This window comes from Salmo trutta, chromosome 32 (assembly GCF_901001165.1).
Source record: "Salmo trutta chromosome 32, fSalTru1.1, whole genome shotgun sequence".
NCBI classification, from domain to species: Eukaryota; Metazoa; Chordata; class Actinopteri; order Salmoniformes; family Salmonidae; genus Salmo; species Salmo trutta.
The window spans coordinates 24525756-24550977 of NC_042988.1; the positions used below are offsets into that span (position 1 = coordinate 24525756).

A 25222-nucleotide genomic window follows, 5' to 3' on the forward strand; every position below is an offset into this window, starting at 1 on the left:
TACCTCTGGGTCAGAGAACAGAGAGTAGTTTGACGGAAGTCTTGAAACAGGGTGTGCACGTTAACTTAGACTAGAGTAGCAAAACAGTTGACCTATAACAGAGACCTTGAGAGAGTGGGCATGTCTCAACACATAGTTATCCAATTACCTAAATCATTCTCACTTACGATGGACCAAAAATATTGGGAATTGTATGTGTGTGTATGAAACAAAGTGTGCATGAAAGATGTGAGTTTAAAAGATGGATACATGGGGAGACAGACATGAATACAGTGTCATAAAGATACTATTAACATGTACAGAACAGGATAAGGAAGGACAGAGTACATGAAACCAAGCTGTTTGTTTTCCCTCAAGGCAAGGCATGTTTTGACTCACCTATGCAAGTTTTCAGGAATGTTGCACAGAGAGAGAGAGAGAGAGAGAGAGAGAGAGAGAGAGAAGAGGAGCTAAGAGGCACTGTATTCCATAACATCGTGATTGATAGAATAATAGAATGTGGAGAACCAACAAGTATGGTTGAAGTGGAGGTAGAGTGTAGTTAGATATAGATAAAGGTAGGGCCTGAGAGTGTGGGAGGGAGTGGGACGACAGAGGAGATTAAAGTGTGAACAGTAAAGGGGTGTGGAGGTTTCACACAGGAAAGAGTTATAATCCACTCCCAGCCTTCTCCTTTTTCAGACACCACTAACTTTCATGGTGACCACAACCAAAACTGAGACTGTAAAAGAAAGACAGACAGATTGCTCAAGAAAATATTATAAACAAGAAATATCTGGATAAACTTTGGAAATGTTAACTCAAGTCTTCACGAACCTGAAGCCACAACCAACTAGCAGCTGTGATCATTAACTAAATCCAGAAAGGAAAATAAATCAAAGAAAAGATCAGCTTTCTTCTTCACACCTCTGTCAGCCGTCATAAGTGAGGATTTCAGTTTGACTGGAGAGTAGACAGAGGCATACAGAGCTGTACTTTCCCAATCAAGATCAATCCTGGACTAGTAAGACAATTATTATCTGTGATATTTTTATGGTGTGTCATATACTATTGTTTCATTTCAGATACTGTGTGCTTTGTTAATCCACAAAAATGCTGTTATGTTGTCTGTCTGTGATTCCGTTTGAGAATGAGTGTATGAGACCATATGGGAGAAGAGCTGAGCAACTCTCATTCATTGCTTTGAGTAATCAGGACTTTACAGACACTCCCAAGTTATTTCCCTAAAATACTTCTCCTTTATGATCAGTTGATGAGGAGAGCTCAAGAAAAGCCCTCAATAATGTTCTGTTGCCAAAGACTGAAGGGAGAGACTATTACAATGTAACTATTCTTCATTCATTGATATGATCTTTGCTGTAAGAAGACATATCAAGTTACTGGAATTCACCAGGTCAAGTCTGAAACTGGGACAGGAAAAGGTTTCTCATGTTAACATTACAGCAGTACGATAATGTTGATGGTATCTAATGACATCTAACACACTTAAATGTGATATACACTAAGTATAAAAAACATTAAGAACACCTGCTCTTTCCATGACATAGACTGAACAGGTGAATCCAGGTGATCCTTTATTGATGTCACTTCAATCAGTGTAGATGAATGAAGGGGAGGACATGGTAAAAAAAAAAGCCTTGAGACAGTTGAGACATGGATTGGGTATGTGTGCTATTCAGAGGGTGAATGGGCAAGACAAAAGATTGAAGTGCCTTTGAACGGGGTTTGGTAGTAGGTTTGTGTCATGAACTGCTACGCTGCTGGGGTTTTCACACTCAACAGTTTCCCGTGTGTATCAAGAATGGTCCAACACCCACCCAAAGGACATCCAGTCAACTTGTCGGGGTGCAACTCAATACAAGGAAGGTGTTTGTAATGTTTGGTATACTCAGTGGACATACAGTCATAACATTTCCCTCTTGCTGTTTTCTTTCTCCATGACTAATGTTAGCACTCTGGCATATATTCACTTGCACACTGCACAGTGTAATCATTCCAGTTCTTCAGGCTCCTGTTTGATAGATAGCAATGCATACCTCATCCCATGGGGCATAGCAGTGCTTCGTCTGTGGAAAGTACCCTGGCAGAGAATGAGCATCTCAAACCATTTTTGTTGGCATGTCAGTGAAAGACTATTACAAACAAACTAATTTAGTTTCAGTAAACTAATATCCTACATCCTTTATGACAATGTCACAACTGCAAATAATACAGTACTATCAGACTTGAATAATTGTATTCCCTTGTTCTGCATTTGATCTATCCTCTGAACTCTCTGCTGCATCTCTTTTCTCCTCAGAAATGTCTGCCCAATCAGCAACGATGGAGGACATTCCACTGACTGCTGTCCCAGGGACAGGTGACACGACAGATGCCCAAAATGACACCACCTGCCTTCAAGTGATCACCTGCTGTGGTCATGACCATACTGTTCCCTCCTGTGCCAAGGACAGGGACTATAGGAGACTGGCCATTAGCAGCATCATCTGTGGACTCTCCTGCATTGGCATTTTAGCTTTGGTCAACTCAGTCAAGGTAATTTCAAGCTTATTCTTTATAAACCTGTTTTTGTAAAGATTCTGTAATGAAATAAAAGGTGTTGCCCCTTTAGGAACCATCTTGGTTCTCAAAATGTGCACATCTAGACTTAGAGTCTATATCTAAAATATGAGTCATATCAAATTATAATGTACTCCTCTATCCCTATGACAGGCTCGAGAGGCAAGGAAGACGACTCCAGAGAAGGCTAAACAATATTCCCAACAGGCAAGAATGTTTGGGATCATTTCTATTGTGGTGTGGGTGGCGATTCTGTTACTCAGCCCACTACTATTGGTACTGGTGTCATACCTACTCACTCTGATAGACTGACCAATTCCCAGGAACCACCACGGTGGATGTACTGTACCATAAGGATGGCTACAGGACAGCGGTCCAACTTCTTTAGTATTGATCTTGGACCGCCGTGACACTGTGAGGTGGGAAAAGATGGAAAAGCACCTCCAGTGACTCAGGGAGACTCCACTGTATACAGCCTTCCTGAGTATCACTCTGATAAGGCTGTCTTGCTGATAAGGATTTACAAAGGCACTTTTAAGTTCCTTTTGTGACAATCTGGAATTTATCGCTGGAAGAATGGTTTATAGTTAACATTCAAGTGATACCACAGCTATAAATACGTCATAAATACTAAGATATTTTGACATTTATCAGTAGCCCAACCAGACTTTTAGCACTTAGAGTTAGGACTGTAGTCAAACTACCTCTTTCCTGAATAAGAGGTCGGTTCGGAGACGAGAGATGAGCAAGGGGACACAAAATAACTACTTGTTTTTGAGATAGCATTTAATGTACACGGTTTATTTGCTGACATACATGAGTCCAAGACTGTATGAGTATAAAACAGCAGATTTAAAAAATCCTGTATAAATTCTAAACAAACTGTGAGGCACTATACAGGGGCCTGACTCCAAAACACTCCCATGTCCACCATCTGTCTCAACCTTCACATGTTACTTTTACCATTTATGATATGCAACATCAACTTTATTTTTTAACAATGTTAGATTTCTATTTAGCTGTGAAATAAATTATTTGTATAAGTGAGGAACTAACTATGAATGTCAAATTATAAAGGACAGATTGTGAACTAGGTATAATTAAATCAGGGCAGTCTTTCTGATTTACAGTAATAGTGAAAACTGCCTTTGGTTTTAAATACCAAATATGTACAATACTTCATTTTGGTTACATTACCATTTCTACATTTACTGTATTCATGTTATTGCATTACTTTATTGTATTTTATATTTATACATTGCATGTTTTAAAGGATTTTGTAATTAAATTAAAATACATTTACATCAATTTGATCTGAATTAAGCTCCTTTTCAGGCTATTTGCCTCATTTACATTAAGTTAATATAGCTACAAATACCTTTTACTTAATATAAAGTCACTCTCTAGCTGTAACAAGAAATGCATAAATACATTTATTCAATACAAACCACACAGTAACAACAAATATTTTCAGAAATATAATTAGAACAAAACATGTGATGTAATAGAAAAGTAATTTGTATATACTAGCAATTTTCAATTAAATGTTGCTATCAAAACAAATATTACAATCCACAATGATACAAAACATTACACTAATTGCATTGATCAAAATATTCATGCTAATGTTTCCATAGAAATACTCATTTTTTGTGTCATGACGTTTATGTTCAATTTTACACAAGTAACAATTCTACATATAATTTTTTACAAAAATGTATAAAATGGACAATATACATTTTATTTGATATAGTTATGATCCGGAGGTGAAGAAAACAATACAATTTAATGTGTATACAAGGCAAAAATTGGCAGGAATAATCAGGCAACAATTAAAGGACGTCTGTGATTGTCAGAACCAGAAACATTTTCTTACAGCTGTAATTTGGCCAAAAACAGAATTCTTAACATTCAATGTATCTTGAAAGTAGCTGCCATTCGATGTTAGTTGCCAATAACAGGTTTGCACCTACAGCTGAATTGGGAATTAACATCTGGAAAATTGTTTGGCTAGTAAGAATCCTTACTTGAGAAGTATGTGCATACAATAACTGCTGTGTAAATATACATTGATGTCAATGGATAATATCCACAAAGATTTGAGTTGCATGTGGGCTTCCAAAGTTAGGATTCAGTAGCAAGTGATTAATAAAGCAGAAAGTGTTTAATAATGATTAAAAGGCTGAGGCATTGGCATATTGAGAATGCAGATTATCAACAAAACTGAGTGCAGAAATAGTAGCAGTTTTAAATACAAACACTTATGAACTCACTGACCTAAACCAATAATATAAAATGCATTACATCCATAGATAATCAAATATTACAATAACAGTATATTCCATATCGTTATCTACAAATAGTACACAATGAAAATACAAAAATTCTTCAAATATCATTTTAAATGACTCAATGGAAGGTAAATAATACACCTCCACAAAAGAAAAACGTTGTAAACAATTACAGAAGATGAGGACGAGCTTGATGTTGGATGGAAGGCAATGGGGTTGGGCAATTTGTAAATGTGCTTTTGTCTACCCCTTTGATTGGCATTTGTCAACAGATATTCTGGTCAAAAGCTAACCAGGAATCCAGCTGGTCAAGCTTGGAGCAAAGAAGTGAATCAAGCTCCTGCAGATTGAGGGTGGGGTGATCTTTAGAAGAGGGGCAACCCCCACGCTTGGGCCTTCCGAAAGGAGAGCCAACCCCAGCTTTCCTGGGTAAACCACCCCCTGACCCAGCACCAACAAGTGGCTTCCTTGGCTTTCTGGCCACACCAACCTCTGGGAACTCCACAAAACGCTTCATGCGCTTCTGACCAAGGAGGGAATGAGACCCATCACGTCGACTGAGTGGCACCTCAAATATGGTCTCCAGCCGTCTGGGACGAAATAAAAACAAACACAGAGCAAGGAAGTTGTTAATGAAAGGAAAGTTACAGTCAATCACTACAATGATTACATGTACTATAGGATGAACAATAAGATGCATGAGTGAACAGTAACCTTTCAGGGGGCTTGGTGAAGTTTTTATTAGTGTAGACTTCCTCCAAACTGAACTCCTTCTTCTTCACCCTGTTGGAACACATAAGAGATTAGTTGGGGTTTTTGTAATCCATGTCATCACATTTTACGAATACAGGTAGCAAGTTTACCATATACACACAGATACACCATCACACACTTCAAATACACATACCTGATAGGCTTGGGCAGGCCCATGGGTGTGAGGTTGTGGAGGAGTTTGGGTAAGGCTTTGCGAATTCGAATGGATGACACTTTCCTTCGTTCCTCATGTTTGCCGGTTTCCAACTGTGCAAACACCACCACAGTGTTACCATGGTGAAGGTGGGTTAAAGCCAGACTCACTTATCTACTCATCTTCGGAACTAATCACATACTGTATGTCATATGAAAATGACATAGTTCACATTCAATATTACGTGGTGAGTGTACCTTAATTTCAGAATCTGACAATGCTTTTTCCTCTCTCATCCCTATGGCTTCGAACTCATTCCTGAAACGGTTGCTGTCCTCCACATTCTCCCCGTCCTCCTCACGCTGCTGGCTTGTCTCATTCTCCAAGGGAATCTTTGACAATGCACTGGAAACATGGTGGAATTAATCATTTTTAACTACCGTAATCAAAAAGGAAAATATGTATTTTTGAACAAATGACAAAGTGGTGTTTTACCTACAAAGGGAGGAGACTGAAGCAGAGGATATGCCTGAGGTCAGGTCACAGGGGTCGGAACTGGAGAATAAGTGACGTACAGAAGAGCAGGATGGTGAAATGAAAGAGGAAACACTGGAGGGGGAAGAGGAGGTATCATGACTGCAAGCACTACTAGTGGCAGCTAGACTTCCTTTTTGCAATTTCCTGGAGAGGAAGGCCAGGGGGCTTGACAGGAAGCAGGAGGCCCAGACAGAGATGGAAGTGGAGAGTGGCACACTGGGTAACAGGTGGTAGGACGGGTTGCCCAATGAATAGGACCTTCTTGAGGGGAACACCTCCTTACGCAGGCATAACGGAGCTATCTCCCGCTCAATTTCCACACTAGAGACAGTATGACGGCGTGGACGTCTGGACGGTGCGGGAGGAGTAGGGACAGGAGGAAAGAGGGCGGGGTGGAGCCGGGGTACGGAGAGGATCCTGCCGTGCAGAGAGGTGGTCCAGTGGCTGTCATGGTGGAGGAGAGCAGGGATCTCTGGGCAGGAGTAGCTGCGCAACAGACGCTTGTTAAGGGTGGTGTTATCTGATGAAAAGTTCATCTGCTCACCAATCGCGGTATTTCTCTCTTCCTCTTCTTCCTGCCCCCTCTTCCTAATCACAGGCCTGTGCTTCCTACATTGAGTCACTGCTTTCTTTGGCTTCTTTTTTTGCCCCCTCCCCCTGAGCCTCGTCTCAGAGGGTACAGGCAGTTCAGAACACTCATCCTCCTTCCCCTGCTCCTCCTTCATTACTTCATCAACAGTCTCGTTCTGGCCAAGGTTAGTTGGTTCAGAGGCAGTGGAAAACACTTCTACATCAGAGTCCATTGCCACATAATTTCCTTGCATAGCCATAGAATGTTTCACTATATTTTTGTTCAGCTTGATTGAACATTTGGGATAAGTTCGCACAGGCCAAGTTCTCTTTTTATCTTCAACTGTTATTTGATTAAGTTGCAGGGACTGAGTTGTCTCGTCATTGTCCTCTGTGGACAGACCTCCCCTGACTCTCTTACGTCCACCAAGGGGTTCCACAAACCTCTTATCCACCTGTAACGCATCACTGACAGACATTTTATTAGATCCATTCCGACTCTTCTTTGGGCTCTTGCTAGAGACAGACCCACTCCTTTCTGCTCCCCAAACTGCGTCTTTGTGGACAGCCACCACTGCGCTAGTCTGTAATGTCTGTGTAACGTCTGAAGATCTAGAAGCTACATGGACATCTTTGGTGGGCTTCAAAGAGTGCAAGTGATCGGCACCAAAATCAGTTAGCCCTGAAGATGTGCCAAGCTGTTGGGTTGAGCTTGAGTTATGAGACCTCCTGGATTTATTTTGTTTCGGTGGTTTTAGTGGACGACTCTCTTCTGAAGTGATCTCATTCAACTTCAGACACTTTTGTTGATTTTGAGATGACGCCACTTCAACCACTGGGGAAATCTTCCTCTTCTTACAGATGTATTTTTGCTGATTTTTGGATGCCGTTTGAGGCCACTTCCCCTTGATATCCAAGTGCTGCTCAGAGACGGGCAGTTCATGATTTTCTTTCATCAAAGCGGTTGTCATGGTAGTTACCATTTCCATATTACATGCTGAACTAGAGTCAGTGTCACCATAACTCAAGGCACTGGTCATACCCCTACTATTGCTGGTTGCTATGCTGTTGTCACACAAATTGCCATTACTGTGCTCTAGTACACTCCCATTACTTGAAGCGGCCATTACTGTGAGAGACGTATTTTTCTTAATACGCCCACTTCGACGTCTACCTTTGTCCTTCATCACCTCCATCAGAGGTACATGTGTTTCAGAGGGTTTTTGAGTTGTTTCAATGTATACGGTAGAACTCTGGCTAACCCGAAGCAGCACCCTACTTTTAAGAGACTGAGATTTAGAAGTTGCACACGGTTCTGTTCCAACCCCCGGCCGGACAAGTTCTACATCACTTGCGTGCTCTACCGATGTTAATGTGCAACTTTCTAACTCAACATCTACCCTGTCTTCTTTTGTAACCTCTTCACATCGCTCTCTTTTCGTCCGTTTCACTCTTTTCTTTTTCTCTGCGTCTCTCTTGATCGCTATAAAAGGAGTTGTACTGCATCTCCTCTTAACTTCCTTTGCTGAGCCTGCCATATAGCCTTGCTTTCCTTCACACTCATCTATCTGCTTTTGAAGACACTGACTGACTGAGGCACAGTTGTTCAGTGTTGTGTTTACAGGTTTTCTGGTGCTTTTCCGGATTGACATATGTGACTGGGAACCACACACCAACATGTTTCGGTCTTGAGGCAGACCAACAGCTTTTATGCTGTCATCATCTGCCTGGCATAGACTCTCAGAAGGAGTATTGTAGATAGAGGAGGATAATGGACTAGATGTTTCACTGTCAATACAGTCCCAGATTTTGTACTCTACATACGATTTTGTGGCAAGCCGTTTAGTCTTGGGCTCACAGATTCCTACTTCAGCTGGCAAACTAGAGATGCGGTCTGCTTCAGATGCGTTAATTGCAGCAGAGGGACTGCTCTGTGACGCAGCTTCATTTAGAAAAACACATTTTCGGCGCAATGGTCTCCGGTGAGCCCCTGTCAAATCCACCTGGTCCTCCATTTGAACAATGAAAGACAGCTTGGACCCACATGAGGAACTTGAGGGGTCAGGAGGTTGAAAGGACGTGGAAGAGCATGAGTTGAACAGGGACTCCGTTGATTCAGAACCACACTTGATACTGCTTCTGAGTAGAGGACTACGCTGCATACAAGGTAATGAATCATTATTATTGGTCTCCTTTTCTGAGCTGTTTGACATACGGGTGTCCCTTTGCACATCTCCAGGTAGCATCATATTTTGCTTCCCCTCAAGAGAAAAGTCATCCTCTTCTGGAGTGCCGTGGGTTTTTAGATCCATGCTGAACTTTAAGTGTTTACGAGAGGCAGGGTCATGTCCTTCTCTTCCAGCTTCAAAGTGTTGCACTGTGCCAGAGGTTAGCTCGTACCCAGGTCCTTGTTGGTGAGAACTATGAGAGGCAGAAGAGACGTCTACATCTGGTTCAGGTAGGGAGCCATTGGGTTTGAAAAGTCGGACGGGACTCATGACAATCTGTGTGAAACAGGCCATCTTGGATTTAAACGACTGAAACAATGGGCCAATCACCCATCGCTTCACAGAGGTCGGGCTTCCAGGGGGCTTTCCACAGCCAACCTCTTCATCCGCCTCCATGCCTGATTGGTTGAAATCATGTTCAGTCTTGCCAGTAGTATTTACATCTAAAGTTAATGTGGAAGAGGATGGAATCGCTATGTTATTTGAGCCTTTCGTGTCTTTGTTCCTACAATGGAAAGAAACAAAAAAAGAACACATGAACAGAGAAAAACAACACTATTGTACAAAATACAGGTATGTTTAACAAACTACAATTAGGTGTAATGGTATTATTCATCCAAACTAAGGCTAGGCATTACCAGCTTGTTTTTATGAATACTTATGAATGAATCTTAACCAAATAATTCCCTGACTAGTACCCCTACCTTAAACTACAGTTGGGGATATGAAGAGGTTGAACGTAACCAGACAAGCCTTCCACTAATCTGAAATGTTAACTCCATCCATTTCCCTTCATCTATTTTTCATCACAAAAGAGATCAACCTGGCCAACTGAGCAACACCATCCATGATCACTGATCTCACGAGGCAGGTTTCCATTGACCCAGGTTTATTTGACAAAAGCAATGCCGCAAAAAACAGCAGCTATAGGAGAAAGTTTCTAAAGATCGACAACATTTGTATCCATTCGACAAGGGGCGGATTTTTATTTTTGTTAATCTTTATTGCAACAAATGCGGGAAATAATTTTTTTCTGAATAAATTATTGCTGAATAACTTAAGGTACGCGGGGCACGTGATGTCATCACCCAACTATAAAGCACCGTTCAACATTTAATTCTAAATGCCTACTGTTTTCTAAATGTATTATTCAACTATGAAAATAATGTTTCTTTGCAGGATAAGATTGGTCTTGACTTTCAAGAAAGCCTGAATTGCTTCACCTTGCTTTTCTGGTTGGCTGGATGCAAGTTTCACCATCCAATTATTTCAGATTTACAGGAGTGTAGGTTTCACATTGGCACATGAGAATTATATGAGAGGTTCCCTAACTTTTGGGGGGAGCGACCCCACCATGTAAATAAAGTGATAGAATCAACGGCCAATGTTCACTTTTTTTTCATTGGGACTATGACAGTCTATTACAAATCTGTCAAACAGTGCTTTTGATATTATTTAAATCTGAAGGAAGTACGGTTTGAAGTGACTGAAATGCACCAGAAAGAACTGTCAATCTCCCTCGGCCTAGGGCTCCATGCAAGATCTCACCTCATGGAGTTGCAATGATCATGAGAACGGTGAGGAATCAGCCCAAAACTACACGGGAGGATCTTGTCAATGATCTCAAGGCAGCTGGGACCATAGTCACCAAGAAAACAATTGGTAACACACTACGCCGTGAAGGACTGAAATCCTGCAGCGCCCGCAAGGTCCCCCTGCTCAAGAAAGCACGTATACATGCCCATCTGAAGTTTGCCAATGAACATCTGAATGATTCAGAGGACAACTGGGTGAAAGTGTTGTGGTCAGATGAGACCAAAATGGAGCTCTTTGGCATCAACTCAACTCGCCATGTTTGGAGGAGGAGGAATGCTGCCTATGACCCCAAGAACACCATCCCCATCGTCAAACATGGAGGTGGAAACATTATGCTTTGGGGGTGTTTTTCTGCTAAGGGGACAGGACAACTTCACCGCATCAAAGGGACGATGGACGGGGCCATGTACCATCAAATCTTGGGTGAGAACCTTCTTCCCTCAGCCAGGGCATTAAAAATGGGTCGTGGATGGGTATTCCAGCATGACAATGACCCAAAACACACAGCCAAGGAAACAAAGGAGTGGCTCAAGAAGAAGCACATTAAGGTCCTGGAGTGGCCTAGCCAGTCTCCAGACCTTAATCCCATAGAAAATCTGTGGAGGGAGCTGAAGGTTCGAGTTGCCAAACGTCAGTCTCGAAACCTTAATGACTTGGAGAAGATCTGCAAAGAGGAGTGGGACAAAATCCCTCCTGAGATGTGTGCAAACCTGGTGGCCAACTACAAGAAACATCTGACCTCTGATTGCCAACAAGGGTTTTGCCACCAAGTACTAAGTCATGTTTTGCAGAGGGGTCAAATACTTATTTCCCTCATTAAAATGAAAATAATTTTATAAAACATTTTTGACATGCGTTTTTCTCGATTTTGTTGTTGTTATTCTGTCTCTCACTGTTCAAATAAACCTACCATTAAAATTATAGACTGATCATTTCTTTGTCAGTTGGCAAACGTACAATATCAGCAGGGGATCAAATACTTTTCCCCCCTCACTGTAGCAGCTATTGGAGGTTACTGATGTAACACCGGTTCTATGAACCAAGAGCAATTTTATTTATTTTTATCTCAGAGTTTCTCACGTCCCCATTTTCAAATCAGGCGACCCCACATGGGGTCGCGACCCCTAGTTTGGGAAACGCTGTATTAGAATGTGGCAAATAGTCAATTATTGCATTCTACACATGCTGGCTTTTGAAGGCCACACAAAACATGAATCAGATGGTCGGAGGCAGTAACCAATTTATTCATGCGCAATTTGCCTAAATGGTTAATGGAAAGACTTCAACCACTTCATTTTTTTTTTTTTTTTTAGGTGTGACGGTATTACACCCAGCTGTTTTTAAATCGACACAAGATAGTTAATTGGAAACACACCGTAGCAGGCAAATGTTGCATCTATTTTCTATGCGAACTTGGTAAATGTTGACAAAAATCACTTGATAGGTTAATGGAAACAGCCACTGACTCAATCAATTTCTCCACCCATGGTAAAACACCCATATGCACACAAAAAACATTGAACTTCTATGTAAGTCATCATACTCACTTAGACATTTGACATTCTGATGCAACATTAAGATCCAAACCGCTCTGCAAAGTAAGAAAATATTTACATCATAAACATATCCATATAGTGTAATCCCTTTGCCAATAAGTGCCTCTGCCTTTATCACGCATAGTGACCATGAAAAATAAATAGGTTATTAAAGATTTTAAGCAACAACAAAATACGTTTGTTGTTTTTTGGTTGCAAAATGGCTTTTATAGAGACAGCGTCAATCTGCAATAAAACTGATTGTTAATGTAAACATCACTGAGGATGTCTGGCTAGTTAGGCCAGTCATGTTTGCAGACACCAATTATTGCTCCTTGCTGTGCGTCTCTAAGATGCAGCAGACCGTGAAAGAGGATTAATTTACATCTTTCTACCGATTACACCACGGCATTGTGTAGGGCACTGTACTACCAAAACACAGTGCACTAGGGTTGGGCCATGTCTGGAAGGACACATGGTCCTGTCCAAACGTCGTTGATATACGATCGTATGGTCTATTTTCTCTCTCAGGAAGGGGGGGTTGCAGAATGATTTCCAAATTGGTAGGGCTATGTTTCTCATGTACATTAAAAAACTCAGATATCAGTTATATTAACCTGCTGTGAACCATCCAGAGGTGTGGGGGTAAATGGGAGTCAGAGGGGCGGGGGCACTCAGGGAATCCCTGCCGATGTCACATAACTTATTACCGGCGCAGGTGAAGGCACGGGGGCAATTACGCACAGGGGAAAAAGAGAACAGTGGGAAACGCGGGAGGGGAGGAAGGAACGGACAAAGAAATAAGGAGAAATATAGAACGAAGAAACCAGAAACGGACATCGAAAGACAAAGAATGGATTAAAAGATGAAGAACGTGAGTGAGTGATTCCCGTAAACGCGAGCCAATGCCAAGTTAAGCCACAAAAGAGACAATTACATTTTTTGATTATCGAAAGGCTCATTGGTGTGTAAGTAAAGTGCTCTGAACCGAGCTAGGATTTTGTTTCCTTTCTTGAACCGGCCGAGAGCCATTCTGTGAACATTAAATACATCACTTATTTTTGCAACTTAAAAACCTGACTCTTCCTCTGTTTACGCCACCCCTCGCTACCGCATAGATCGGAACCCCTCTGGACTGATCACACTACCTTTTAAAAAACTAATATTATAGCCGTACCAATCGTAGGCTATTGTTATTTCATCTTGATCACCTGGGTAAGAGCATTTGCGACATTCTTCCATTAGGCTACATTCCAACAGTAGACCACCAGCGAAGGGAAATGGTGAGAGGAGAGTGCGTAGATGGAAGGAGAAGGAATTATACATCGAGCAAATTGATGATGCTGTTTGTATGTGGCTGCTATGAAAGTGAACCGTGTGTGCGGGTGATCCTGGGTGTATTCATTCCGCCGACTCTGTTGAGAAACTTTTGTTAAACGGAAGCAAATGGAACAAAACAGGTATAAACCTACCTGAATTTGTCCAATTGAAACTCTCGTTTGCAACTGTTTGGACAAATTATTACACCAAGATCTGCTAGATGCAGGCAAGTGTGCAAGGCGGTATTTAATGTGTCACTGTCTGTCACCTTGATAACTCCAATTTGTTGCACAACCTGTGCACCTACATTATAAACTTTAATTCGTCGGCTACGTTGTAGCAACCTCATGATAGGTATAGGGAAAATCACGTGGAAGAATCATGTAGTAGCCTCAACCTATCGATGTTATATTGAGCTTGGTGAAAGGAATATGAATGACAGTGATCCAATATGCTGTAATAGAAATAAGGCCATGCTCATCAAAATGTAATAAAAAATTGTCCACCCTAATCTTAACCAGCACCGACCACCACTGATGTACAGACAGATTATCTAGAGTGGATAGAGTTGAAAGCGGCCCATGCACAAATAGACATTTATTGCATACCTTTTTTAGCGGTTGTTTGCGGGGGGGATCAACTCTCGTTAGCTTTACTGACAGGGACTGAGACACTCGCATCTAAGGATCAGAGAGGAATGAACTGATTACCAAACAAGACCCTTTTAAGTAGCTTATAATATCTAATAAACCATTAAAACTTAAACATGAAACTACCACACTGCTCTCCCTCTTGGCAGGGGATGTATTTTGTCTGGACTCCGCCACTGCGTCTTTGGGCTCCTGCTTCTTCGGTGTCTTCTGAATGCGCCCACTCCTCCTCCTGTCACCAGGCTTTTTGCCATCTTCACAGCTGTAGGAGATGAACAGTTATGGTTTGGACTCTTCACCAGTAGCTCTCAGTAATTGCGATGGTGGTTAAAAACATGGGTTTAAACAAGCAAGAATATAAATACAATAGGGGAAGAGGAAAGCAAACGGTGCCAGGGGAACTATACCTGGGGGTGATGGAGGAAAGAGGGAGAAGGTGGGGTGGAGGTTCGCTGTGAGGGAGATTACAGAAAGGCGTTGGGGGAACCTTGGCATCTCCCTCCATTGGACAGACTATTTAGGGGAGCAAGTCAGGGAACTAGATCAACATCCTCACTCTCCCCCTATCTGTCTTTCTCTGTAAAGACAACAGAAATAAACATGCTGGACATCAACATAAGGGAAACATTTGATAAACATGCTTTTATCTCATTTTCAAATTAGGTAGGCACTGGCTTGCTTGCTTGTTTATGGTATATGTTCAACAATTGCACAGTAAACATATGTGCAAAATGTACACAAATGGAAAGTGTTAGCTAGCTTGTGCTTTTATTTTCATCCAGCTAACAACACATATACAGGTCACCTTCCAGTTTAACCTTTCCAGAATGAACAATAAAACGTGATTTGATTAGTTTTACCTCGTCAGCTAACAAATACGTGAATAAGCCACTAATAGCTACCCGTATTTGATCAAATGCATAATTTTTGCCTCCTATTGACAATACATCATTTTCATGCACTCTCTTTTGAACAAAGTACATTATTTGTGTTGTCATGGGGATGGTACACCGGTGGAGGCCACTTCTACAAGAGCTCGTTATTCGTTAACTAGTAGTAGATCTGTGTTGTGCATATCGTGAACTTCAATGCAATAGCCGGCTAAGGTCTATGTGGTAGTCAGCTAGCTAAGTTAGCTTGGTAAAGTCGGGAGAATGCAATCATTTCAAGGAGGATAACGCAAAATGAGGGTAGGGTGAGTATTAGTAGCTAGCTAGCTAACATTAGCAAATGTGCTAACGTTCGCAGCCAGCCAATGCACTGCTGCGATAACGTTAGTCATAAACATTAAAAATATTCATATTTTATGAAGCCAACTTGAAGTAGTAAACTTACCGCAACAATTATTTGCTAAGAAAAATATGACGTTTTTCTATAATTGTGTGCAGACATCTTTAACGTAAACACGACGCAAGACGGCGCCCAAGTTTAACCATTTCACAAACGTCCGTTCATCATCAAAAGTTCCACTGGCACACCGACCAAGAAACCAATCAGAGGGAAGCTTTCACATAGAAGAAATCCCCCCAGAAAACCTAACCAATGAAGGAAAGCTATAAACGTCTCTCAACCAACTGCATTCTAGTGAAGGGATCTTGTTAGGTAAGGACGGCCAACAGAAGTCAGAAAGCAGTCTTTGTCCTCGAGTGATGTACATTAGAACCAATCAGAAAGCCGGAAAGTAGCTGGTTCAGAAGCCAGTGTAATACAAAATATTATTTTAGCATATTTGTCTAACTGCTCTTAAAACCAATGTTGTAACACTGTGCACTATATAGAAACCCCAAAAATATTTAGTAAAATGAATTAGCAATGTTTCAAGACCTTACTTGTAGGCTTAGCAGCAGACAAGAAATAGACAATATAAAATACCAATTTGTTTATTTTAAAACAGGAAGGCTACATACAATAAGAGAACAGATAACAGAGAATTTGGATGTGTGTGTGTGTGAGCGAGAGACTATGATTGGTATTTATTAGGATCCCCATTAGCCACTGCAAATGCAGCAGCTACTCTTCCTGGGGTCCACATGAAACAACACAATACATAACATTATTAGTAAAGAACGGATCATGGTCATGTGTAAAGATCAAAGTCTAGTCTCTTGGAATTGTAGAACTGAGCGCTTCCCTGTTCAATCCTCCTGCAGTAAACACCATCTTTGAAATAGCCCTCATCCACCCAACCCTGAAAGAGACAGAAAATAGGGATTACTGGACAGAACCGGCCTGGCCTTATCCAGTATAACCAGGTACAGGACCAAGGGAAGATGGAAAATAAACTGTGTGACCACCAGAAATACAGACCAGTAGCAGAATGGCAGGTACTGTTGATGTTCCTACCCCTAGGACAGTTACTAGAGCAGAAGTGCAGATACTACTGCCCTTAATTTATTGTCCATTATACTGTAATAGAAAATAGAGAGAATTCAAACCTGCATCTGCTGACTGCTGAAGGGGCCGTAGAGTTCAGAATTCTCCTCTGTGTCCCATTTATACTCCCACATCACCTCATCACTCACTTAAGACAAACAAAATATGTTTACACATACATCACAAAAGTCAACAAAAATTGCACCTGTAATAGTAGTGTAAATGGTTTGGAACCAGCTGACCGCAAACCAATTTACTCTTACTAACCCGTCTCATCATCCTGATCCTCTTTGTCCAGAGCTTTGACACTGTGCTTCTCGTCAATTTTGTCTGCAAACATGTCAAGCTCATCTTCTTCCTCCTCCCCATTTTTACTCCTCCCTACTGATTGCTGCTGGCTCTTCCCTTTCAGTGTGTAGGCCAGTCTTTCATACGTCTGCTGGTATATTTCAAACACCCCACTCCCAACCAGTCTGTCTGCCAGTGCCGTGAGCCTGTCCAGTTTTTCGGTATCCCTATTTGTTTCTTCTGCTTTCCCGTTCTCTTCCCTCTGCTTTCCCTTCTTACGCCCACCTAGGCCTCCAAGCCGGCGAAGCCCTGTGGCAACAGTCTCCCCAGGTAATAGCAGCTCCAACACAGCCTCTGTGAGCTGATGCTGGCTGTAGGATGCCAGGGGGTCCTCAACTGGCTCCTTTCCTTCTTCCATGTCTTCCTCTTCGTCACTGTCTACCTGCTTCTCCTCTCGCTGTTTCTCTTCTTCTGCCTCATCTTCATCCCCCACTCTCCTCCTCCTCTTGGCTGCCAGACCTTTCTTCTTTCGTTTAGTAGGTTGCTCTCTTATTTTCACCTAAAGAGCGAGACAAATACATTACTGAACTGTGTGTGACATTTCTGCAGTGAACAACTAATCAAATAACTAAAGACACAGTTACCCAGTCAATGTTGTCAAGCCAGTTGTCCCTGATGTCCTCATCATTTTTGACGTAGTAGTTTCCTTCAGAGTCAAAGTGCCCTTCTTGCATCTCCTCATCCAGATTAAAAGGTGTGATGGGAACTCCCTCGTCACAGTCAATTGTTGCCCCCTCCTGACCTAAAACAAAACATGCACTTTTAGACATTAACAGGTAGACTCAGCGATATGACAGATGCAAAAACTAAACAGCATAGTGGATCAATTTGCCTAACAGCTAAGAGTGTTGAAGCGCGACGCTCAACTTCTCCGCTGATTTGGTCCTGTGGCTACCACGTTGTAAAGGGTAAGGCGAACCTATGCACATGCGCAAATACTGTGTGTGACTGTGTGAGAGGGAAATCTTGCATCTCACTCATCCCAATATCTGCGGTGCTGCTTGTGGCAATGCCATTTCTCAGAGTCTACCTTTAAATAACTGGAGGGCCAGGTCTCAGTTATGAAGACAATCAAATTGGTAAGACAAACCTTCCACATCATCACTGGCCAATATGTTGTATTTGCTGCTCTTATCTCCATCTTCTTCCTCGTCCTCCTCGTCACTGTCCAGAGAATGTTTTCCCTTGAACCTGGAGCCCGGCCCAACCACGTCCTCACATAACTGGCGAGATCCCAGGTGAGATAAAGCAAACTGGTCAGTATAGAAAACCCACAAACAAATACCACTAGCTAACACAAGTAACTGAAAGATTCTTACATCAAAAAGCATATTTGTGTTGGTCAGATGTAATTCTTATGTCCCACTCTATGCTGTTAAAAATTAATGTAGCACTATACTTAAGATCTGAGAACAAGTGTTTGTGGCAGCACCTTTTTCTTTGGAACGTCCTCATCCAACAACTCTCCACCATCGCCGTCCCCAAACGTGACTTTCCTTTTTGACATGCTGTTGATGACAGAAGAGAAAACAAATCTAAATGTACATGTTTGTAGTATACATGTCTATATATTACTGTACTATAATGAAGCAATCTTCTTAGCTAACTACTGCGCTAGTTAACTTTAACTATTAACGTTAGCGAGCTAACTAACGTTAGTTAGCTAACCATTTACTGAAGCTTTTGAATAAGTATGTTATCAATATTTTAGCGACTACACTATTCCACGTGACGTTAACTTACGTGATATGATTATCTCCACAATAGTGTGACTACTATAGCTAGCTAAATTAGTTTTGTTTTGCCAGCTGACTAACTTACAGTACTAGCAGGTACCAAGCAAACAACGACAAGTGCAGAGTTAGTAAGTTACGTTAAAGGGGCGTAAGTTAGCTAGCTTCACAACACCTTGCATGCATCTGAGGATGGATAAGGATAATTAAGAACACCAAAAATACAACATGTATCCTTCATGCAGATAGCTAAGGAAAACAAAAACTACCTTGCTAACTACTAGCTGTCGATATGAAAAGTTTGCAAGCGCCATTCAACTAAACAGGAAGTGATGTCGAACCTGATGCGTACCGTTCTGCGGCGTGTTCAAGAGGTGTCACGGTCTCAAAAAGTTCTCTAAACAATTCAAAACGTTCAGCACCAGAACGGGGTGTATTCAGAGTGTGTTAGCTTCGAAGTGTTTAAATGTTTTGTAACGAATCTATCTCCATGCAAAGCCATTTCATGGGTGTTTTTTTTTGGGGGGGGGGGTATTTGCCTCTAGAGATCAATTTATTGAAGGCCAATGACACTCCTCTTTTTCTTAGGAGCCTTGTGTTGTTAATATGTTCAGGTAAGCCACATAGTATTTTTATAATCTTTGGGCTTCTATGATTTCAGTGCCAGCACAAGTTTTCCCTTAGTCGAGGTCAAATAACTCTCATTGTTCTCTAGTCCTTTTTTGTTTTTATTGTTCATAAAAATGCTTAATTTCAATAGGTAAAAACTGCAATGATAAAGCTCTGTTTATGTGGCTCTGGCCCTCATTACCACTCATGTTAATGTAGTGGTACTATGGGGTACAACTAGGCCTTAGTGAGAGGATTCATTCTTGCTTATGAATCAATCACCAGAGGAAGTAAGGAACATTTAATCAACTTCAAGAACACATTTAATACAATTTGATATAGTAAGACTTTTTTCTAAAGCATCACTAAGGAAATTAACTTAACATTTTACACAGAACAGGGAAGTGAGGAAGAACACCCCCTCAATGTATACTATCTGGGTAGTAGGTGTGGACTTAAGCATAGAGGGGAGAGAGAATATTGTGTGTCAGGGTTTTGTTTCCAGGAAGTGGGTTGAGTTATTTATATTTCAACACTTGTCCTCTAGTACCCATGGGAGGACCTGTGTTCGTAACCTGAAACTTTATATTTAAACATTGTCTTATTCTAGATGTGTTGCGGTGAACACAAACTATTGTGGGAATTAGACTGAGAGGAACAAGTGAAGGTTTATGGCAGAAAATCTAAAACATATACAATTGGATGGATAGAGAGTGACCCTGAGAGGTAAGCTTGGATGACACATTACTCCTCCGCTAGACTGGCAAGAGATAGAGATGGAAATTGTATGTAGATTTAAGATCATTGTCATAAAGAATGGACTAGTTGAATACAGGACGATGGCAACTGGTTACTGACAATGTTGCTTTACTGGTGAAAAAGAAAGGAGGTATTATGACAGACAAACAAGGCTCAAATGTTATGTGTCTGTACTACTGGTGCTGGATTGATATTATGAAGGATGCCTTTCATCCTCTAAAGGTCCTCTCTTTGTTGGAGAACGTTGTAATGAAGATCCATGAGAAGATTTTAACCCATTACCTGTCCTGCACCTCACCGATAGATAAAGAAGGATATCTCTACAAAAAGGTATTGTAAAACTTGACAGACACAAGCAAGAGACAAATTACATGATCAATATGCTGTGAGATGCTGTTATAACACAGTCTCCTCTTGGCCTTTTGCGTTTCCCTGCCTAATAATAATTATGTCTCAACTGATATTTGATATTTGAAGCTACTTTATTATTATCATCAATGTCACCCCCCCCCCCCCCCCCCCCATTTATATATCACTGACATAAATAGAACATTGAAATGGAGGGCTTGTATAATGGCACTAATTTGGGTAAAATTATCTCTGTATTTATCTATTCTCACTTCCCGTCATCAAAAATATTGTTACTTACTCCTCCCTTTCTCCATCTTTCATCCCATCACCCTGGCATCCTCCTCTTACACATACCTCATCAGAAAGAGAGGACCTCCTCCTACCAGAGGCGCTGGTTTGTCCTGAAAGCCAATCTGCTGTTCTACCAGGAGCGTCCGGCAGATCGACACCTGCTGGGGGTTATTGTCCTAGAGGGCTGTGCTGTCCAGCGCTGTGAGTCTGAGGGAGGACTGTTTGCCTTCTCCATGGTGTTCAGAGGTTCAGGGCTGAAAACCTACAGGCTTGCTGCTGAGGACCAGCTGGGCCAGGAGAGCTGGGTCAAAGTCCTGCTCACAGCCAGCCACTGCTACCTTTCACTGCTGGTCAGAGACCTGGGGAAGCAGTACGAAGGTGAGTGTGTGGAGAAAGTGTGGTGTGTGTGTCTATTGTTGTATTCATGCTTCAAAAATATGTGTTCCTTTCCTGCCTCTCAACCTGTATTTTTTTGTCACTAAGCAGAAGCTAAACGCCAAGCTGGCCCTGCTGAATCCCATCAACGAACCACTGTGACTGGTCCAGGCTCAATGTGCCTTACCCAATCCATGACTTACCTGAACTCATGCTCCTCCTCCTTCCTCATGCCAGGACCAGTGAGGAGAGAAGGGGGAAGCCACAGTGCCAGTAATGTATTACAAGTCCCTCCAATCCCCAGCAAAGTGATGAATAAGAGGTCCCCTAAGCATTGGCCCAAGAGAAACGCACATGTCACACCGATAAATGGACCAGCACCACCATATGGGGAATGGCCACAAGTGGACTTTGATCCTCTAGAGGATTTCACCAAGCTACATGATTACTATGGAGAGGAGGTGATGCAGCTGAGAGCTGATTGGCTGAGGAGGAGGCAGGAGGAACAGGAGCACATTGAGGAGGATCTCATTGACCTGAGTGAACACTGACCCACAGAGATCAGACAGTCACCACTCTGGTTATTTTGATGATTTTTTTGGTGTGAATGCCAGTAATCTGAAATAAGAAAGTGACTTTATAATTTGAGGAACTAGAGCATTAAAGAAGAACTCGTCACCTGTGTATACATCATGATGGGATTATAGTCCTATGAGGTTGATGATGAGCTTCAAAATGTCTTGTCACAAAGCAGAGACTCATCATCAAACTCATAGGACTATCACCCTTAGTGGTGTTTCAAACAGCCGGATGCATCCGGTTCTCAGGGACACAGCCCTGATGTGGGAACTCTCCTCGCGTGTTTCTTTTGCACCTGCTACGTTAGGTTATAGGACTATAATCAGCTCATGCTGTATACACAGGTGACTGGTTCCTCTTAAACACTCTAGTTCCTCAAATGATAGTCACTTTCTTATTTCAGAGTACTGGCACTCCTACTGGTGTGTCTGTTACTGTTTGTAAATTATCATTAAAATCACTGGTATATTTTCTAGGTATTATTGATGGTGAGTGTGAAGCTTAACTTTCTGTCAGCAATCAGGGTAGTTATGCAATATTGAAGCAAAGAGCTTCCAGTCGAAGCTCGCATCCACTACAAGACCATGGTGCTTACCTACGGAATAGCAAGATAAATGCCCCTCTCTACCTTCAGGCTATGCTCAAAACCTACACCCCAATCCGAGCACTGCGTTCTGCCACCTTAGGTCTCATGGCCCTCCCACCCCTAACGGAGGGCATCTCCCGATCAGCCCTGTCCAAGCTCTTCTCTGTCCTGGCACCACAGTGGTGGAACCAGCTTCCCCCTGAAGCTAGGACAGCAGAGTCCCTGCCCATCTTCCACAAACATCTGAAACCCTACCTCTTAAACAGTAACTTAAATAAACAGTATCCTCACCTCGACCCCCCACCCCAAAAAACAACAACACAGCAACACTTCATCAGTGCTTGACCCCCCCTTCCAGCTCTGCTTTTACTGATAGCTATGTTATTGAGGAAATATGTACTTTATATGCCTGTGATATGTGGTTGTCCCACCTTGCTATCTTAAGATGAATGTACTGACTGTAAGTAGCTCTGGATAAGAGCGTCTGCTGAATGACTAAAATGTAAAACGTAAAAACATCCTTGTGATGTGTTAAACATCATATACATTGATGTGTTGTTACACACTGTCAAGTAAAGGCTTCACATCCCTGTTTAACAAAATATTAAGTTACAGTGCAGCACTATATAATTAGATGTATATCCTTCATGTTAAATGTATCCATTATTTTTACAAAGGTTGATGCAGCCATGCTGTACCACCAGAGGGTGCTACACACACTAGCTGTGAATTAAACCATTAATGTCCACTGATTAAAAAGTGTGACAAGACTTAGTTTAATTCAATCATAATATTGTTATAGAGAGAGACATTAGTATCAAAGAGCCCTCTCTGGTATTGCCCTGATGGGACATCCATCCACCAGCCAACATGTAACACATTCAGTTTTAAAACCAAGAGATGAAAAGTGAGCTAATATTAACAGGACCTATGTAGTTTCTCATGACAGATGTGAGATTTGGATCTGGGTTCTGAGATAAGGATATATGAGGATTAATATAATGTACACTAGTGAGACACCAGTGGTAAAATAAACAAGTTACATATTTAAGAATATCAGATCAATGGATCAAACTGAAGTTCACACACAGAGGCAGGTATCCTAGCAGTAAATAGCATTGGGCCAATAACCCAAAGGTTGCTGGTTCAAATCCCTGAGCTGACTAGGTGAAAAATCTGTGAATGTGCCCTTGAGCAAGGCTCGCATCCATATCTGCTCTGGATAAGAGTGCCAGCTAAAAGTTGAAACTTTAACCTTTTAAGTTGAAGTGTGAAAGTGGTTTTCTATGTTCGTCTCAAAGATGAGACTTTGGCTTCACCACATACCAGAAATTCAAACCAGTCATCTAGAATGTGATAGATTTGTCAAGGGGAGCGTGGAAGTGTGTCACCTTACACAAAGCACATACATCTGTATATTAACATCTCCTCACACTGTGACAGGATATAAACAAGCCATAAGGTGTAACCCAGGGCTGTTCAATTCCGGTCCTGGAGGGCTGAAACTTTGTTTCTACCTGGTAGTTAATCGCACTCACCTGGTGTCCCAGGTCTGAATTAGTCACTTATTAGAAGGAGAGGATGAAAGCCAGAAGTATTTCGGCCCTCCAGGACCGACATTGAACACCCCTAGTAACCTGTCTTATAATAAAGTAGGCTATGTGCACTCTATATAAGGAAGTATGGGGTCCTGTTACAGAACTGTGTGTAGATAATGTATGGTACAGCATATGACCAAGCATCCCTGAATGTAACTTCCCTGGTTAAATAAACTAAAGGATAATGAAAAATAACTTTACATTCCTGTGTGACCATGGCAATAACAAGGCAGATCAGAGGTCATAGAACAACACAGACAACCGACGGCAGGGTACAGGCCCTACCATAGTCTCCCGACACTCGGGAAGCTTCTCACCTGTCTGGCGGCACTTTGGGTTTAAGTTGTTTAAAAATAAAAGACACCAGACTGGAATATATAAAAACAACTAGATGAGTGGATGAACTATGGATGGACAGTTTTAAAATTGATGATGAGTGGGGGGGCAGACAAGTTTCTTTTGCTATTTTGGTCTTTCTCAGCTGTCCCTCATATATATTCTCCTCAGAGCTCCTCCTGCACCCTCAGTCCCCCTCCCTGTGGTCCCCTCCAACATGGCATTAGGAGTGGAGCATTTGAGGAGGGAGAGAGAGCACTGTGTGTGTGTGTGTGTGTGTGTGTGTGTGTGTGTGTGTGTGTGTGTGTGTGTGTGTGTGTGTGTGTGTGTGTGTGTGTGTGTGTGTGTGTTTAACTATCCTTCTGAGTCCACAAGGAAAAATGCTATTTTAGGCTTACGGGTTAGGTTTTGGGTTAGGGTTACAATTGGGGTTAGGGTTACAATTAAGGTTAGGAGTTACGGTTTGATATGGGTTTAAGGTTAGGGGTTTAGGAATAAAGTTAGGGTTACGGTTAGGTTCAAGGTTAGGGTAAATAGTTTTTAGGATGGGATTCAATTCTTTGGTCACCACAAGGATAGCAATATAAAACTGTGTGTGTGTGTGGGGGGCGGGGGGGGGGGGGGGGGGGGGGGTTGGCTGACTTTCTAGTTTCTTTAGCACTCCTGCCACTGATGGTAAAACCTCTTAACGGGACCCTTGTGCTAATCGAATTAGCAAAATAAAAAAAATCCCCATAAAAATGTCTGTTAAGCTTGAGATATCTGAATTGTTTTGGGATGGGCTGCGTCTCCAATCCATCGCATTCGCAGATGTCGGCCTTCTGCATCTGCAGTGGAAAGTGGCAGAGCCACAGCGGTGTTTGTCAGTCTTCTTGCAAAAATGTCTGTAGTATCCAATTAATATTACCCCACCATCGAAAGCTGTGACTCTCATGAACACCTACAAATCGTTGTTTGGCTCTACGACACCCACAAACCTAACAAGACTCGTTTGAAAGTAATTTCCTGAGCTTTCTTGTATCTCTCAGATATAGGACAGACACTATAAAACATACTTCCTTTTTTTGCCATGTATGAATATATTATTCAAT

At 41.8% G+C, this 25222-nt stretch overlaps 3 protein-coding genes and 1 long non-coding RNA gene across 10 annotated transcripts; 2 read left to right on the top strand and 2 right to left on the bottom strand.

Moving 5' to 3' along the window:
* The first annotated feature begins 485 nt into the window (after positions 1–485).
* On the top strand, positions 486–3867 carry LOC115171512 (uncharacterized). Its single transcript, XR_003871208.1, has 3 exons — positions 486–1003; positions 2300–2535; positions 2713–3867. It is a non-coding gene; the product is annotated as an uncharacterized LOC115171512 (long non-coding RNA).
* A 110-nt stretch (positions 3868–3977) lies between these two features.
* On the bottom strand, positions 3978–15729 carry LOC115171505 (uncharacterized). 2 transcript variants are annotated; one of them, XM_029728412.1, is made up of 10 exons: positions 15529–15717; positions 14601–14770; positions 14320–14455; positions 14152–14223; positions 12236–12279; positions 6253–9597; positions 6015–6162; positions 5758–5870; positions 5565–5633; positions 3978–5440 (listed from the first exon to the last, which is right to left on the bottom strand). In XM_029728412.1, exons 2-10 carry the CDS (start codon positions 14696–14698, stop codon positions 5116–5118), a joined length of 4350 nt encoding a protein of 1449 aa, XP_029584272.1. In that variant the 5' UTR covers positions 14699–14770; positions 15529–15717; the 3' UTR covers positions 3978–5115. The 2 variants fall into 2 exon arrangements, with proteins under 2 accessions (XP_029584272.1, XP_029584273.1); XM_029728413.1 differs by lacking the exons at positions 3978–5440; positions 5565–5633; positions 5758–5870 and having other exon boundaries at positions 6044–6162; positions 6257–9597; positions 15529–15729.
* Positions 15198–23987, top strand: LOC115171510 (sesquipedalian-1-like). Of its 4 annotated transcripts, none has more exons than XM_029728426.1 (4): positions 15198–15383; positions 20238–20345; positions 20729–21035; positions 21270–23987. In XM_029728426.1, exons 1-4 carry the CDS (start codon positions 15378–15380, stop codon positions 21581–21583), a joined length of 735 nt encoding a protein of 244 aa, XP_029584286.1. In that variant the 5' UTR covers positions 15198–15377; the 3' UTR covers positions 21584–23987. The 4 variants fall into 4 exon arrangements, with proteins under 4 accessions (XP_029584286.1, XP_029584283.1, XP_029584285.1 ...); XM_029728423.1 differs by having other exon boundaries at positions 15200–15383; positions 21144–23987; XM_029728425.1 differs by lacking the exon at positions 15198–15383 and adding an exon at positions 19191–19261 and having other exon boundaries at positions 21144–23987.
* Positions 16058–19016, bottom strand: LOC115171508 (CD2 antigen cytoplasmic tail-binding protein 2-like). 3 transcript variants are annotated; one of them, XM_029728421.1, is made up of 7 exons: positions 18917–19016; positions 18347–18422; positions 18005–18137; positions 17499–17656; positions 16834–17413; positions 16629–16714; positions 16058–16381 (listed from the first exon to the last, which is right to left on the bottom strand). In XM_029728421.1, exons 2-7 carry the CDS (start codon positions 18419–18421, stop codon positions 16271–16273), a joined length of 1143 nt encoding a protein of 380 aa, XP_029584281.1. In that variant the 5' UTR covers position 18422; positions 18917–19016; the 3' UTR covers positions 16058–16270. The 3 variants fall into 3 exon arrangements, with proteins under 3 accessions (XP_029584281.1, XP_029584280.1, XP_029584282.1); XM_029728420.1 differs by lacking the exon at positions 18917–19016 and adding an exon at positions 18823–18848; XM_029728422.1 differs by lacking the exon at positions 18917–19016 and adding an exon at positions 18658–18776.
* Positions 23988–25222: the final 1235 nt, after the last annotated feature.